We start from the raw sequence: 17612 nt of genomic DNA, 5'->3' as shown, positions 1-17612 counted from the left end.
AGGACATTGGAAACACTTTTTAAAGCAACACTAAAGCAAAAATGATAAGGAACAATGCTTGCAGGAGTTGAAACAGCTCTGTGGGAGCTTAGGAGGTCTACTCGCCCACAGTGCCTCATAGCATAGACCCGCTGTGCCTCAGCAGGCACAGGCATGGATGCGCTCAGGACAGACCCCTCTGTGTCTGGGATTTTACCCTCTCTGCATCAGTGAGGCTTAGGCAGGGGGAACATCACAGCTAGCTTCACATTCTCCTAGTGAAGGTTTCATTGAGTTGAGGCCAAGCCTCACAATTCTCAAGGCTATCCTCTGTGTGTGTGTGTGTGTGTGTGTGTGTGTGTGTGTGTGTGTGTGTGTTTGTGTTTCAATACAGGGTTTCACTCTGTAGCAGTCCTGGGTGACTTGGAACTCATTTTCTAGACCAGGCTGATCCCAAACTCACAGAGACCTGCCTGCCTCTGCCTCCCAAGTGCTAAGATTGACATTCCAAGGCTATCTTTAAGATGGCAGCAATCTACATTCAGAACCCTATTCCCCAACTCGGCAAGGTGAGAAGCCATGCTTGTCCCACAGCAGTCTCAGAGGACTTGTGATTAAGAAGATGGTCTATGGCATCAGGCTGGGCTCAAGTCTCAGCTCCTACCTTTGGAAGTTGTGTAGTCCCAAGGAGTTACTTTAGCTTTCCTGAATCGTGGTATTCCTGCCTGGGAAATGGGAGCAGGAGCCTAAGAACTGAGTTAATATGTGCACTGTGTTTAGAAGGTGCTGGAACATGTTCCATAATGCTAATAGTCTCACCGTTAGACCTATGGACTTGGATTTCCTGGGGATGGTAAAATGAGGCAGCAGAAGGTTGCTCACACATCTGAAAGCAATCCTGTCTAGTGTCCTGGCCTTTTTGCTTCCTTGTGTCGATGGAGTCACGGATGGGAGAGCACTAGCAGATGTTCTTCAGAACCGTAGTCCTTCCTGCCGCAGGGACCTCAGAAACACTTAGTAAAGACACGCCCTTTGCCATCCCAGCTGAGCAGTCCTGGCAGCAGAGTTCTCTGGAACCAGGCCACCCCTAAATGCCCACTTCTAAAGACTTCTTTAAAATCTTGCTTATTCTTGTTATCTCCTTGCTCAATAGCTCACAATTGACAGTTGTGTTAAAATCCAAAACCTCCCTTTGCCTTATTGCAGTCATCACCCCCTCACGATGCTAACTGTGGCATTAAAAAACAAAAACAAAAACACCCAAGCTCTGCTCTTCTCTCAATCTTTTTAAAATCTGACACTTTCTCAAGGTAAGTGGAGGTGTGTCCCTCTTCTGTCCCTGGTGCACATTTGGCCATTGCTAGTTAACTCTCAAATCTTGTTCCTCATGAATCTGCAGATGGCCACTGACTCTAAAGGAAGGGAAGACAGGCGGCTGTCCATATTTCAAGAAAAGCTCCCAGCCACTATCCTCACCTCGTCTTTTCATGTCTAATGTCAAGGCAGACAAAGTTGATAAGCTGAATAGTGTTGAAGGGACCGTGAGTGGGGCCCAGAAGTCTTGAGGACTTTACATTTGGGCGAGCAAGACACCTTTAGTGTCTGTGTGTGAAGAACAAGTGTCCTGAAGTATCATTACAGGGTGGAACTCAACCAGTGCAAACCTGACAGATAAACGGAGTGTTTGCAGAGTGACCAATGGGGAGTTTTCAGTACAAACTAACAGACTCCACTGATACCTGGGATGTGGTTGGGTCTCAGTCCTGATAAGGTAGTTTGCTAAGGTGTGTCAGAGATACGGATTAGATCTTTTCTGACATGATCACTTAGGAAAGAGATTTCCACATTCTAAAGCCCATATAAAAACTGGACGCAGCACAGGCATCCACACTGCTCCAGCTCCTTCTCTTCAGGCAAAATGAAACCCCTCGTGAGTATGCGTTCGTCTTCTCTGTTCTCTTGCTGCTGCTTGTAGCCAACGTGCTTCGAATGTCAAGGGTCTCGGACAAACTCTCTGCACTTCTATGCTGCTGTGATTGAATTAACAGTGTCTGGGGTGGGAATGTTGAATATTTGTGTGTCAGTTGTCTATATTTCTTAGGTTTATTCAGGATGTACAAAGGAAAAAAAAGGAAATCTGTAGAGATTTTGTTTGGAGGGTGTTTTTAATAATAATCCCTTCTCATCACTTTGTGAGGGGTTTAGGTATTTGGGAGCAATCCCATTTGCCATGAAAGAGAAGTATTACTTTAAAAACATTGTCTGTAATAAGAGTGATAGCAGCTTCCCCCAAACCATGCTGAACCCAAGCTTTTATCATGGGTGATTATCTTTGTTTGTTGTGCCGATGGTGTAGACCAGGTACTGCTGTCCTCGATGTAAAGTTGAAGACACTGAGGCAAAGGGAACTGGATTTTCCTGATCTATAAGCTCGGGACTTAGGGTGTGGGTTCTGTCTCTTGGGCCCTGTGAACAGTAGTAGAGGGGTGAACTTAAGACAGCCAGAGTGCTGCTTGTTTAAGTTCTTTATTCAGGTAAAACAAACCCTTTAATGACTTCCTTCCCCCCACATCCCTGTCTGATACCGGATTCCGGTAGTTCTGCCCGGATACAGGATGGACGTTCTCCCCCAGCCTCTGCCTCTTGTTTTCACTCAACTTCTAGAAGAGAAAGCTGCAAGCTAAGTGCCAACCCTAAAGTGACAAAGACAGTCAGCTTAATAGAGTCTTCTCCCAGGGCCTCTTGGTTTTCCAGGAGGAGATTTAAGCCTAAAGTAAAAACTTATAGCAAAGATGTATCAACCTTGATGTGGGTAGGGGGGATCTGGGGACAGAGGACACTTCTTGTGCTTTCTCTAGCCATCCACTGAGCTGGCCAGTTGATTCCCTTGTCCAAACTTCTAGTCTAAACCCAATAAATAGGATATAGAGAGGCCACCTGGAACTCCAGAGCTGGCCTAAGATGGGGTGCAAAGAGCCCCATGTAAGTGGCCTGCAGGGGTCTGCATGGAGATTGTTGTTAGAGTCTCCACTGTGGGGCACCCCAGAAGATAAACGTGGGGAAACAGATAGAAAGGAGGGTAGAATGTCCCTACAGGCAGTTATTAGAAGCTTCTATCCTTCCACACACCTTCCACACACCTTCCACACACCTTCCACACACCTTCCACCCACCAGTGTCTGAACCTGGCAGTAGAGTTCACTAGCAATCAGAAAAGAGAAGGCAGCAGCTGCTGCTGAGGTTGGGTCAGACTTGGTCAGAGCATCAGAGCTGTGTCTATGTTGGTCCCTGGCCCACTGCTCCTGCCATGTCCATGGAACTACCAAGATTCAGGCTATGCCACCTATAGATACCTTCCTTGGTGTCAGAGATTCAGGCTATGTCAGCAGATAGATACCTTCCTTGATGTCAGAGGTTAAGTGTGCTCCCTGTGTCCTCCTTCCAAAGCTGTGCTTAGAAACCCACTGTGTTCACGTCACTCGCAGATTCGTGTTAAAGGGTTCATTCCCTCAGTGCCAAGGAGTGCAGGCTTTCCCCTTAGGTCAGAGGACATAACTTATCCACTAATGGAAAGCCAGTGTAACTCACACCAGGTCCCTCCCTTCCCATGAGTTTGTTCATCCACCCAAGATTCTCCACCATCTAGAAGATACCATGCTGGGGAATGGGTAGTATAAGAGAACCATGCGTCTAACAGATCGCAGGAGCTCAACAAGTGCCTACTAAGTGGGCAAATGTATTGTCTACTTTCTAAAGTAGAAAAATAGACTGCTGGTTACCTATATGGCTAGCCATTGTGCCTCCAGGCCCTCCGTCTCCTGCTGATCCTCTCAATGGATGACTCAGATTTGATGTGTCTTTCAGGTGGCATTTCTGGTGGTGCTGTCCATCTTTGGAATACAATCGCAGGCAGAGGAGGTGAGTTGGCTTCTTAGAGCTATGGGGTAAGACAAGAACTATGTGAGACCAGGTCATCCCAAGGACCGTGGAAGTCCACGTGTCTTCTGTGAGATGAGATCCCAACAACGGAAAGGATGAAGTGGTCTTCATTTGTTTCTACCCGCCACACCGTCACAGTGCAAACCAAGGCAGGGGCACTCCCATTTCCCTTCCAAAGATATCGCTCCAGCTCTCCCATACATAGTACAATAAACCAGTGAGAGAACCTTTGTGCTTCTGTCTCAGCACTAGCTTTATCTCAGCATGAGCTTCGCATGGGCTTCCGGTGAACTGTCCACTGAAGTCAGAGGTTTTATCTTGGTGAAAGACCTGCTTTTCAAATGCACACTCTTTGTGGGAAATTTAATTTGGCTTTGTTGTCAATTCTAGATTTTTAATATCTTCGTCCCAAGCAAAAATGGCGGCAATATCCAGGAGACAGTGACCATTGACAACCAGCAGAACACGGCCACCATCAACATCCACTCAGGCTCGTGCTCCTCCACCACGATTTTTGACTATAAGCATGTAAGCCGAGGCGGGAGCTTGATGTAGGATCATTTTGTAAAGGGCAGGGGTCAGCTCTATAGTACATATTTAAATTATATTTATTACTTAATTATTCTATCTTTACAAGCCTTTACATTTTTTCACTTCTTCCTTTCCCCTTAAATTATTAAAGAAGCAAATAAAACCATTTCTAAGGAAAGAAATACATTTACTCAACAACAATAATATCCCACTGTGGCCCAGACATGAACAGGAAGAATGCTCAAAGCAATGCCCAGAACTGGAAAATGCCAGTGGGACGACTAAGTGAGAACTTCTGCTACAAAACACAGAAAATGGGCAATCTCAAGTGATCAGAAACCCAGAACCATGCACACACTTCAATTACTAATGTAGTACAGACAACATTACACTTTCGAGAAGGCCTTCCCAGTATTGGTTACTGAGTTAAAAATAAGACTTAGAAACCTGCTCTGAAAGCTTATTGTTCTCCACCCATTTACTGACTTGGATTAGTTTGCTAATGTCTTTCTCTAACAATAGACTAATAGCTACTATGACTATATCATAGTAGACTCATGTCTATTGTGGGACACCTTACCTGGAGACAGCCAGCCTAGACACCCACTCTGGAGTTACTCTCCTCCTCTTCTTTCTCGAAACTCCCGCATGCTTTCTTCCTGGTGGTACCAGGGGTACCATGCCACCTTTAAAAGCATAGATTCTTCCAAGTCTTCGACAACTACAATTATCTTTACATAGATTTCATGGAAATCCCCAAAGTGGCTTTTAAAAGATCAGCTGTGGAGACTTCGTTTAACCCTCTCCTCCATCATTGACCTCAATGCCTTGGTCTAGTGCCTGGCTTTAGTTACTAAAACTTCTGAGAGTTGAAAACTAGGAACTAGAATGGGTTTTGTGCATTTGAAGCATCACAGAGAAATTTTCCTTTCAAGGTCAAAATATCGTGACAACTTGTGCTCTTTCCTCATGTCAAACTCCTCACACCTGTGCGTTTCCAAGACAGCTTCCTCGAACCCCCTCCAGCATGTGGATAGAGTCTGAGAAAGAGAAGTGAGGGAGGAAAGGGGAGAACAGGAAAGGCATGTGGCATTAGGGTAGACATAGCCTGCCTAGGAGATTTCTAGAACAATGTGACCTACGAGAAAGAACTTCAAGCCAGGCAGAGATGGTCTACATTCGAATTTTCTGGAAGGAACGTCTCTAGACATTGTGACTACTGTGTACTAAAAAAGTACCCTGAAATGAATTGTAAATTTCAATGGATTTGAATTTAAATAGCCACATGTGGAGTCATTATGATATTGAATTGTAGTTAATCAAAATTGAGGAACAGGCTAAATAAGTTGACAATGGCATTGACTCATAGTAGATACTCGGTCTTTTCTGCTAAGACTCAATGCCAACCCCACCAAATCTGAATGCCAGAAACTGTGGAGTCAGTAACTCTGTCCTCCCCTTCAGGGTTACATTGCATCCCGGGTGCTCTCCCGGAGAGCCTGTTACGTCATCAAGATGGACCACAAAGCCATCCCTGCTCTGGACAAACTCCAACGGCTCCTCTACGAGAAGCAGGTAATTTGGGGTTCCTTGAGAACTCTGCTCCTGAGCCAGCCTGGGTTTCTGCCCACGTCACTGTCTCATGAGAATGAGACTGTAGACCATGATATATATGTCCATGCATACAATGCTCACCTTTCCAATGTGTCCTCACATTTGGGAGAGGGAGACATGGAAGCTCATGGTGGTGCAGTTTTCATCATAGAGCCCAGAGTACATGGACTTTTAAGAACTTAAATAGACTGTCTTTGGAGAGAGGCTGGCAAGCCTCTCTTCTCAGAGGTGAGATCTTAGATCCAGGGTTCAGTTGAAAATGAGTACATTTATGCTATTCAGTGATGGATCAATGACACAGACAAATAATACCAAAAAGTGAGAATCTCCACACAGCACACTGAAGCTAGACACTGAGTTCTGATCCTGTCTACACGGCCCTATCTATCTTCCTTTATCAGCCGATTTGCCTTCTTTTGCAAGTTTCATTGCAGTAATACACTGTGGGTAAAAACGAGCTTTTTTCCAGACACAGCAGTCAGAGGAGAAAAATGACTTGAGACCCCAGAATGCCCTTTATTCAAAAACTGGACAGAGAAAGCCATTTACAATGTAAAGTACGGTCCAATATGCTTCCCAGTGTCTTCAACACCATTCTTCTCTGTTACATCATCTAGACAATGAATGCTATGGACTCCCCAGAGTATACCTGGGTCAGGTACAACCCTCTGAAGTCTCTGATCACGAAGGTGGACTGGTTCCTGTTTGGGTCGCCTATTCGACAGCTATGCAAGCACATGCCCCTGTATGAGGGTGAGGTGGCTACAAAGCCTAGTGAGTACCATTGGAGCCAAACAAGTTCTGGAGACTTCTGCATGCCACACAGTCCAGGGGGTGGGGGTGGAGCTGTGTGAATTACGCATAAGTGAGAACATGACTTTGTACAGTTACTTCAGGAATAACTTAACTTAATAGTTATTTCTATTACGTGCATGGACCGTTAAAACAGGAATACAGAAATGGGCAAAGCTCTGCCTCCATGGGGCATAGTAGAGTGGGAAAATGATTGAGTGACAAATGGCAAATGGGATCAGACAGGGTTCCTGGGCATCAAGAGGAGCCCTGGGATCCTCTTATATCATACATTAAGTGTTCCATGTTAAAACAAAACAAAACAAAACACTTCAGAGCATCCTTCAAGCAGTATCCTCTGGAGGTGGCAAAGAATGTTGCCAGGATCCGGCATAAAGCATTCCAGGAAAGAGAAGGCAGAGCCCGTGAACAGGCAGGGGACAGCAGCCGGGTGTCACAGGGCAACGTGACCATCACTGAGTTTTGCACTGACTGTGGCAAAGTGATCAGAACCAGTGGAAAACAAGACACATTTGTCAGAGTAGTGGGAGGTAAAGAAGGTGTTAGCATTTGCTGCCCATTTACCCAAAAAGTCAGCACTCATAATCACTTAGAGAGGCAGCAGGGCACTCCGTCAGCACCAAGTCACATGACATCCACCAGATCAACTCTTCCAGAGCTGGCAGTCTTATGTAAGTTAAATTATTATTATTATCAGCAATAGTAGTAGTAGTGTCAATAAAGTTATGGCTAAAATCTTGGGTGCTATGAAATTATCAGCTCTGTCCCCCACCCCTGCAGTCAGGACCCCTTGCAAATACTGGCTTGCTAGATTGAAACACACTTCTAATGCTATTTCTTTACATTTTTCCCATTTCCAGAAGAGGTGAGCACTGGAGCCTGTGCAAAGGTTGGACTCCTGGGGATCCTGGGAGTCTCCATCTGTGGAGGAATTCACCTTTAAGATGGTCCATCAACTGACTTTATCTTTTCAAAGAAATATACCTTTGGTTTCCACTCAGAAGCCAAAATAAATTCTTCCCAACATTCCATCTACTTATGAAATCGAATAATAACACAAAATATGTATCTATAATGATATATTTATCATTATAGATATTATTATCAAAAATATATCTGTAGTGATATATTTACAAGATATCTGTGTGTGTTTGTTCCTTTCATGAGCAGGCACAGTGGTTTCATGGGCCAAGGAACATTGATCTTAGTGAATAGAAGGACTTCATATAAGAGAAATAATGTATGAAAGTGTCCAGATGATGGGGCACGTGCAATCTAAGCAGTGGGGTATGAGCCTCTGTCTCTCTGCAGCTCCCTGCAGACCAGCTGAACACCTAGATCTCAAGGTTCAGACATTAGGGGTGAGCAGGGACAAGGACAGTGGCAATGCCTTTTCTGGGAAGAGGGTGGGGCTTGGTATATTACCTCACTGCCCTAATGAACGAAGTTCCCTCTTCTGACCAATGAGTTGGCTTTGGGGGCCATTCGGGTGCCTTTTAGGACATACATTTTAATTTGCTGAAGCAGCAGACTTGGCCACAGTGAACAATATCCTCTCATGTGTTGACCTGGAGTAACCAGGGAGGAAGGGCCAGTAACACCAAGAACAGGATCAGAAAATCTGGGAATCCAGGTTAATAGACTGTACGAAAAGTGTCCAAGGCTTAAAATTAACCACATCATTGTGGATCAATTCTAAGATCAATTATCCAGGTCTTCTATAGTCTGGGCAGTGGGATGCAAGTTCAGTTCAGAACAAAGAGATTTAAACAGAAATCTCTCTGTCACGGAGTTTTTCCAGTCCTCTCTCTGATCCATGACAGATGCATCAGAAGTGCCTTCTGGGTACTTAGCACTGAGGTATGATGGGCTAAGAGTCTCAAGCTGCTCTACTTGAGGGTGCTATTTTCTTGGTGAGGAAACAGGACATTTCTATAAACAGTTGGATGACAGTAGTAGTGAGCGTGCTATACACTGCTAAGCAAAGGACAGTGTGGTTTAGATATTTGCTAGTGACGGAACCCAAATGGGGTTTTGTTGCAGTTGAGGGTAAGCTGAGAGTGTTGTGGAGCTAGCTGCAAATGAGGACCGGGCACCCTGGAGCTGGGTGCTTGATGGAGCCTGGACTCTTTATCTGCCTTTCAGCTGGGTCTTTTTGTGGTAGCCTCTTCGTGGCTTTCCTCCCTGAGGAGAGAGGAACAGCACCATGGTCCACCCCAGGGTCCCCATCTCAGCGTCGTTTCCAGAGAGATAGAGACAACTCTGATTATGAGCTGGTTTTAACTATAAAGTCTCTGGAGGCGACCCCAGCTGGCTCCTGTGGCCAGGATGGTCGGCTGGGTGCAGGGAGGGTGTTGGCATCAGAAACCTCCTGGGGTTTGCTCTGATAGGTCTGCTCCTCATTGCTTTAACCATGCTGGTTCCACTTTGAAAGCAGGGCTACACGGTCTGCTCTCTCTTTTGCTGTCTCTACACCCCAATCCCTCTAAGGGAGGCTGGGGCCTTGCTACAGTTCCTTGTAGTTAGCCCTGTCTAAGAGCTAAGGGAAGTGTACATCAACCTTTTAATCCAGGGATGTTCAAGCCCAAGGTCATGAGCAAAGATGGAGCCTGGACCAGAGGGTCTCAAATGCTGGACCAGGCCACAGGTCACAACAGGCAGGGAAGATCAGCTGTATCTGGAGCCTGCCTGCCAGAGGAGGCAGGGAAGGAGTGCTAAAACCCTGTGTGTCATACACACTCCCGTTGCTCATCCGAGGGGAGAAGATGGTCTGTTCATTCATAGATGCTGGGGTTAGAAGATGGAGACCCCATTACTTCATTACAGAATTACCTGCTAGGATTCTTGACTCAGTGAATGAATTCAGCATTATTTTGCCAAACATAATGAATGCATTGGTGAGCCAAGACAAAGCTGAGCTCTCTGGTTTCTGATAATGGTGAAATAACTTAGGTCAGTCCAGCTTTTCTATCATTACAGTTATGCACCTGAACAAAATATGAAAAATGACTTCTAAAGGCATGAGGTGTCCCTAGCAGAGAAAACCTGAAGAAGGGTTTACTTGTCTGCAGCTGATAAGAGCTGTCTAATACTGTTCTTCAAAGCAAGCTTTATTGAAAGCCCATGTCTCTTCCCCATTTCCTTCTTTCTGGCTAGCATAACCTCAGGCTATGCAAGCAACAGCTAAGCATTTCTTCTGTGTGGTCCTTCAGTTGTAGGGGGCTAACCATGATCTGTCAGATTAGCTGTGACGTCACTCCTGTCCCCAGGAGACAAGCTATCATCACTGTCACAGCCAGAGACAGGTCTACCAGCATCCAGCAATGAGAGGACGACCCTGCAATGCATACTATGGGCCCCTCCGTGAAGAAGTTTTGGGCTCAAAATGTTTATAATGCCCGGGTGGAGAAAGCTGAGCTAAGTCAGCCCTGTTTCTCCTAAGAAAACAAGATCATAGCTTCTCTTAAGACAGCAAGGAGCAGACTAAAGAGCTCAGGTGGCCAATAACACATAAGCAGACGTCTGCCAAGTGAGGTGTCCAGGAACCATATTCTTTCCAGATAAAGAAGGATGGATTCAGATGACTGGAAATTCTGCTCTTTGCTTTTTCCTATTCTCCTTACTACAGTGATATAACACTGATGTCCGGAGCTATCTCAGCCGTTTTGGAGTCATGGGGTAACACTCTTAGAGAGGCAAGTTTGGGAAAGGAAGGACTATGACTTACCTTATGCCTCAATACAAATCTTGATCTATTTTTAGACGTCTTACACACAACTGAATGAAAAGAGAGCCACCTAGCCCGTAACACCTCAGGAAACAAGCTGCCATTGCTATCACCCACAACAACCCTGAGCAACCTGTGCTCCAGTTCCTCGGTTAGGATAGTCAGGCCCTGGGGTCTCAGGCTCGGGTCCCTCCATGGAGCTCAGGAGGCTATCGCATGGACCACTGCAGGGGTCTCTTGTTGAGGACTCCAGAAGTCTGCTTTGTAAAGTGACCCCACTCTAGAAGGACCTTGAAAACCTTGACCCTAGGGTTTCCAGGAACAGAAGTGGTGGGGAGAGTTACACCTACCACATGGGTTGGAGGGGTTAGTGATGGGACAAGGCTGTCCTCGGCAGAGGGACAATTACAGAGTGAATGCTGAATATCTGGATCCTTATTATTTTGTCATGGAGACACCTATCTAAGGGATACAGCTCCTGGCTTAGAGTTCTAGAGGGAGGCTCCATGGCCACTCTGTGGGTCGTTACTGTGTAGTTGGGACAGCACAAGAAAGACACCCCAGGAGCCTCAGTCCCAGTTTTCCAGAGATGAGTGATGCCTCAGACCTGACCATACAGACTGGGCTCCATTGGTGGTTCATTCATCTGTTGCCAAAAAATTCTCAAGAGATAGCCTAAAAGACTCAGAAATGAGAGGTTCTGGTGGAACAACTCCATGATGCAGGATGTTCTGGGAAGCACGTGGCCAGCAATGCACAGAAGATGAGGGAGGATACAGAGAATGAGGGAGACTGCAGGGGATGAGGGATACTACAGAGGATGAAGGAGACCCCCAGAGGATGAGGGATGATGCAGAGGATGAGGGATGATGCATGGGATGAGGGATGATGAGGGGGATAAGGGATGATGCAGAGGATGATGCAGAGGCTGAGGGATGATGCAGAGGCTGAGGGATGATGTAGAGGATGAGGGATGATGCAGAGGATGATGCAGAGGCTGAGGGATGATGCAGAGGATGGGGTAAGGGGATCCATCTGCTGGACCAGTAACACTGGAACTTTATTATTTATTCATACAAGGTAGAAGAAATGCACCTATTCCCCCCAGATCACAAGGTTCCATGGGAAGCCAACATGTGGAGCACAGAGGACTGCAATGAGACACTTCTCACAGGCAGAGGCTGGATGAGGCCTGTCCAGTCTGGCTGATGTAGAGGTTCAGAGCCCAGGGATCTCACCACAAATGGACAGTCCCATGAAGGGCAGAAGCTGGAGCTCAGAACATGAGTCTGGGTCCATCGTCAGGGCGGTACCTTCAAGAGGAAGGATCCACACTTTAGAGACAAAGTCAGAGTCAACAGGTACATGGGACACCAGCATTGGATGAACCCTCAGGTCAGCAGGGGCCCACACCAGCCCCTCTCACCATCCCTTGCTGTAGTCACCTCTTTCTCCTTTACTGTTCTTTTATTGTGCTTTGTAACCCCTTAGCCCAGTGTGGTCTGGTTCTCTCCTGGACCCTTGTGTTTTGAAGAACTCTGGCTGGGGGGTTTACGACCAAGGCACTCGGGAGGCAGAGGCAGGTGGATTTCTGAGTTCCAGGACAGCCTGGTCTACAAAGTGAGTTCCAGGACAGCCTGAGCTATATATACAGAGAAACCCTGTCTCGGAAAAAAAAAAAAAAAGGAGGGGGGGCACCGACTACGTTGCTGACTGCTTCTGGACTCACAGGCAGATCTTGGAGTTTTAGCCTCTAGCAATTACAACTCCTCCAGTCGCTGATTTCCTCCCCGCAGCCCCTGCTGCGGACCGCCAACCACCTGCTGCTATTTACAATTGTTGGGCTGCAGGCACCTTAAGAAAGAGTAGTACCAAAAGAGCAGTACCGAGGACTCCAAAGTCAAAGGCCTTCCCCTACAGTGGGTGTGGCTAAACTCGTGTCAGGGCTGGGTATCCATCAGCCATCAAATCCCAAAGCAGTCTATAGCGGCTCCCCTACTCTCCCCCCCCGCCCCCCCTCCCCCCATGAGCCTACATCCCAAACATGAGTCTTTTCTTCCACTGGAGAAAAGATGGAATGAGCGATGTCATTGCATTTTGCCAATAGGTCCTGAAACTCCTCCCTTTTCTTTTGATTCATGCATCACCTCCTGTTTCTAGCAGTGAACACACCTTCTTTTTGCTGCCGAGCAAAGTAGGTGGGGACCGCTCTGCACAGGTCTTTGATTGGCACTCCGTATTGGGCCAAGTTTTTGATTCGGCTGGGTAAAACTGTGTAGGTCAGTCCTCGAGTAGGTAGGTAGTGACCGGAAGCCTGTAAGAGGGGGCGTCTTAGATACGGCATATCCAAGAAGGGGTTCACAGGGGAGCTGTGAGGATTCGTGGGGAGACTCAGTACCAATCCAGACTTGCTCTCCGGTGTCTCTAGCTGCAGTGTTTTATCGAGCCTCAGGAGGGCGAACGAGGCTCTGGCAAATTCTGGACCCAGTGGCGTTTTTCTATTAGCTTTGGGTGCGTTCTCATTAACCCTGATTAGTTTAAAACATTTATTGCGTTTATACTTCGTCAATTTAGATGATCAGGACACTTTGAACTTCTCTTTTAAAGATTTGTGTATTTTAGTTTTATGCGTAGGAGTGTTTGAAGTTACAGACTGGTGAGAGTCTCCTTGTGGGGGCTGGAAACCAAACCGGGACCCTCTGCGAGAGGAGCAAGTGCTCTTAACCTCTGAGCATTTCTCCACCCACAACTTTAAAAAATAGCATTGCTTTAACACACTTTTTTTCCTGGCGTTAGTACCGCCACCCCCAGTTCTGAATGCTGTCCAAATGTGTCGACATTTAAGCAAAGTTGGAATAGATCCCACAAGTTGCTGAGAATATCCTCCTGGCTTTAACTTATTTAACAGTTCCCAATCTCACTAAAGAGGGTAGGCAAGAACTTCAGCAATCTTGGGCTTAATGGTAATAATGGTGTGTGTGTGTGTGTGTGTGTGTGTGTGTGTGTGTGTGTGTGTGTGTCAGGCCAGAAAAGGCAGGAAGGAGAGAAATCATTGCAGTGTTTGCATCCAGCCCCTTGTGTCCTCTAGCATAGCTTGAAGCCATTGGGAATGAGGTCATTACATAGGATATTGACTGATTCAGTTGTGCTTAGCCTTGAACGGAACACCAAAGTCCTTTGAACATGATGTGACTTCATGGCAAGAAGGAGAAACATGGATGAAGCTCCTGATCATGTCTGAGAGAGTGGCTGTTACGTTGGAAAGCCCCATAGTAGACACCAGTCAGAGACACCTGGACACACTCACTCACCTGTTTGCCCAGGGCCTGGGTAATATCATCCAAACTTGGGAAGGCTGCTGGGTCCATCTTGGCCAGAACACAGGCCATCTTGCTAAACAGCTTAGCTGCCAGGAGGTCCTTAAAGCAGGAGAGCAGAAACATGTTACCAATCGTCTCAGTACTAATGCACCTGCTCGCCTCAGGGGTGCAATACCCTGCTAGTCTGACCGAAATGCGGAACATCTCAGAAGGGCTGCACCCTGGATGCCAGAGCACAGGTCAGCATCAGGAGCTGTGTGGCACTGTGCCCTTCCGCTCCTGTCTCCTCTGCTCCTCCTGGTGAAGGTTTTATCTCCCAGGTAGGGTAGGATGGTGATACAACAATGTGGATGATCTTAGGGGCCTGCTCTGCTACTCTAAGGCTCTTGAGAGCCTCAGTTTGTTTGTTTATTTTATCAATAAAGCAGGAGGAATAGCCTTTCTTCTGTGGCGTTGTCATGGAGATGAAGTGAGAACTGAGGTCCTCACTGCCTGGGGGAATGTTGTGTAAGCTGCAGAGGGCTCTCTTGAGTACCCAGGGCAGTTGGGAGGCCTCGGTCAAGTCTTGGGTTCTAGAGCTAGGTCTGCCCTGCATACCCCTTCCTTGTGGTCTGTTATTTGTTCTTCCCTGGCTTGGATCATAGCTGCAGTTTGCTGCTGCCGGGTCTGACAGAGCCCCAGGTACAGCTGCAAGAAACTCAGCCTCTAGATCAGTCATTTTCAACTCACTGGCTCTGACCCTTTGGGGGGTCAAACGACCCTTTTCACAGAAGCTGAATATCAGATGTTCACATTATAATTCATAACAGTATCAAAATTACAGTTATGAAGTAACAATGAAATAATTTTACGGTTGCGGGTCACTGCAACATGAGGAACCGTATTAAAGCATCACACTATTGGGGAAAATTGAGAACCTGGACTCTAGCAGTAATTCTGCCTTCCTTGCGCCACCTAGTGGCCTACTGTGGAATGTTTCCCTGAGGAATTTTTTACTTGGCTTCTCATAGCATCCATCAGAGGTAATCTGTAGTCCGGGAGGATTCAGGGAAACTCCTTGGGAGAGTCAGGGAGGTGAAGAGAGAGAAGGCATTAGAGAAAGATAACCTAGCAGACGCGGGGAGAGTGGAGAGGACACCTTGTGTCTATTCTGAGTTTTCCAGTGTGCTGGAGAGAATGTGACAGAGGTGAGTGAGGGGGACCTGGGTGGCAAAGGGCTGAGTGGGGAGGCTGGGTGTTGACTTCGTGCCATCCTTTAAAGTCCCACTAGGTAGGAGAGGCAGCTGTTGGAGTTGTTTTGCAGATTTGGCAACTGAGGCACGCTAAGCAGAACAATATTCTCTGCGGTCACAGAAGATTTTATTAAAGAGGTCGGCTAAGTCACAGTGTGACTCTTCCTGATTATGTGTCATCCTAAGGGGCCTCATTACTGAAGGAGGTGGTGATTCATAGCCACATTCCTTTAGAAGTCAACATTAAAGTGTGGAGTCAAGACAAACCGACTTCAATAGCACACCCCAGTCCCAGAGGACGGCAGTGAGATGCTTCTATTTGGACCAGACCTAAGAGCTCTTTTGTCCTTGTAATAAGTGCGTTTCACATCTTACGTTCTTGTAGTCCATGACTCCATCCCATTCACTCAGAACGTTGTTGTCTTGGATGCTGACCACACCTCGGAGGGCATCGACATGGATGGTCTGGGTCCCCACAGAGCCATCCAGAGGATGACTGTCGCTAGTGTTCTAGAAGGAGCAATCAATAATGAGTAAAGTCAGTGGCCCCAAGTGTCTATCTGCCCATCCTGTGCAGGGTTAAGGGGGATCCATGAGAAACTACAGGAATGTTACCCCTGGGTATTAGCTTTGAAATGTTTCTGCTAAAAGACATAGGTAGCCTGGACCCTCTCCACCATACTCACCGTCAGCGACAGAGCTGGAACTAGAAAGACGGTCACAAGAATGGAAGGTGCAATCTGAAATGGAACAAAGGTCACTGTGCTTAGTCCTTGGCCTCTGATGAGCTTAGACTCCAGGGATGCCTTGCTGGGGTCCACAGCTTTCACCTCCCTCCATCCTGCAGAGTTCCCAGGTGTGTCAGGACACTATGGCTTACTGTGCTCACACAGGGTGTGCCTGCTGCTCAGGAAGCAAGGTTTTGTCAGTCACTCAAGGACACTCCTATGTGGCTTCTACTGTCAGTCACTGGGATAGATTTAGCCAACCTGACAGGGTAGGATCAGCCTAGACCACTATAGCTCAGGCCTCCCACTCTTCCTTTTTGTGCTACCTCTCTACTTCCAAGGCTGGGCACATCCTCTGCTCCAGCTCTTGATCCAAAACCCAAATCTCACAGTCAGCCTTATTCCGCCTCTGCCCACCCTCCATCCCCCCTGGAAACTGACACCCTCCAGGCTTCCTTTCCTCTGAATTCTCTTACCTTGTCTAAGAAAAAAGCTACTCACTGTTATTTGCATACTATTTTGGGGGAAATTATGTTAGAATGTACCTAGGCCTTAAAACATTTGAGTTGTTCAGTTCCTCTATGTGGTGTGCTCTGCCCATCAAGGGAGTTTTCTGCAGCAGACATTAATAAAAGAATAGGGTGCTGGGTTAAGCTAGCCATAGTTTCTTTGTACTTGAGGCTCGCCCAGCTCAAGTGCACCCCCCATCATGACAAGTGGGACTGGCAGGGTCCTCCCTTCTCTTAACATCCATGAAAAGTCAGCATCTGGCTTCAGTAATAAATGGGACCCTTGAAAGTCAAAGGAAGCGGCTATTCTACCATGTTATCGTCACCACAGTGCAGTGCGGCCTGCCATAGACACAGAGCTGCAGAGGGTGAGGCTGCTTTAGTGAAAGCTGGATGTGGTCGTGCCTGCCTTGAATGCCAGCACCCAGGAGACTTAGATGGAGGATTTGGAAAGTTTGAGAAAAGCCACAGCGAGTCAAGGTAGCCTGGACTACAGAATGAGGCCTTGTCTCAAAAAATCCAGAGGAACAAAAAGCACTCTATCCCAGTTGGCCCCACATGCGTCTAAGCTATTCCCCACTGGCAATTTGTAAATACGGAAACCCACTGCAGACAAGACTCCAGCATATGAGTATCTACCTGGCCCCCAAGAGTCTTGACTTTTAAGAAATTAGTTATTGATTCCATTAGAGGACACCCTTCCTTCAGATTCTCCAAAACAGAAGTGCCAACAGAAGATTGCACACCCAATCATAGTTTGAAAATTCTGCCTGGGTTGATTTGAACAGTTCCTGGGGCTGGGGGGATCCAGACCTCCTTGGCTGGTCTGACTGGGATATATATATATGCTCCATATTCAAAGTTAAAGATGTACTCACAAGGCGTCTCATGTTGTCTCTCTCCGGCGAATGCAACGGCATGCATAATACGATTTTCTATGATCCGTTCATTTCCTAAGTCCAGTTTATATAGACTTCAGACTCTCAGGTCTCACTATGATAAGGGGCTCAGGGACTGGTTATCTACGATCCAAAAACCATTAGGGGGAAAGCTAGTTATGTAATTACGGTTATCATTTCCTTTTATTAGATCCGAGTGTTTTTCTTTCTCTCAATAGCTCGGCAGGTTCCAAGGCAAACACTGGATAAGAATAGGTCTTTGTGGTCTCTGAGGTCTCCTGACCTCAGAGCCACTGTGTAAGGAGTTATAAGCTGCTGATA

The 17612-nt window shown here is 46.8% G+C and overlaps 2 protein-coding genes across 2 annotated transcripts; one reads left to right on the top strand and one right to left on the bottom strand.

Moving 5' to 3' along the window:
• Positions 1-1897: 1897 nt before the first annotated feature.
• On the top strand, positions 1898-7819 carry Gkn2 (gastrokine 2). The gene is made up of 6 exons (XM_021165787.2): positions 1898-1909; positions 3844-3897; positions 4309-4446; positions 5914-6024; positions 6681-6837; positions 7737-7819. The coding sequence occupies exons 1-6, from the start codon at positions 1898-1900 to the stop codon at positions 7817-7819; spliced, it is 555 nt and encodes a 184-aa protein (XP_021021446.2).
• A 4002-nt stretch (positions 7820-11821) lies between these two features.
• On the bottom strand, positions 11822-17312 carry LOC110297062 (gastrokine-3). Its single transcript, XM_021165852.2, has 6 exons — positions 17271-17312; positions 15842-15895; positions 15531-15665; positions 13915-14022; positions 12776-12917; positions 11822-11916 (listed from the first exon to the last, which is right to left on the bottom strand). The coding sequence occupies exons 1-6, from the start codon at positions 17310-17312 to the stop codon at positions 11822-11824; spliced, it is 576 nt and encodes a 191-aa protein (XP_021021511.1).
• Between the last annotated feature and the right edge of the window lie 300 nt (positions 17313-17612).

This window comes from Mus caroli, unplaced genomic scaffold (assembly GCF_978045245.1).
Source record: "Mus caroli unplaced genomic scaffold, Mus_caroli_1 scaffold_7, whole genome shotgun sequence".
In the NCBI taxonomy this organism is placed as follows: domain Eukaryota; kingdom Metazoa; phylum Chordata; class Mammalia; order Rodentia; family Muridae; genus Mus; species Mus caroli.
This window is presented reverse-complemented; position numbering and strand designations above follow the sequence as displayed.

Bases quoted from the DNA above. Each gene is read 5' to 3' on its own strand.
- Gkn2 (XM_021165787.2), top strand. The intron at 6,025-6,680 runs GTAATTTGGGGT...TACATCATCTAG, and splicing joins GGCTCCTCTACGAGAAGCAG to ACAATGAATGCTATGGACTC. The intron at 6,838-7,736 runs GTGAGTACCATT...TCCCATTTCCAG, and splicing joins TGAGGTGGCTACAAAGCCTA to AAGAGGTGAGCACTGGAGCC.
- LOC110297062 (XM_021165852.2), bottom strand. From the start codon at position 17,312: ATGCCGTTGCATTCGCCGGAGAGAGACAACATGAGACGCCTT. The intron at 15,896-17,270 runs GTGAGTACATCT...GTTCCATTTCAG, and splicing joins GAGACAACATGAGACGCCTT to ATTGCACCTTCCATTCTTGT. The intron at 11,917-12,775 runs GTGTGTTCACTG...TTCCTCTTGAAG, and splicing joins TGCTCGGCAGCAAAAAGAAG to GTACCGCCCTGACGATGGAC.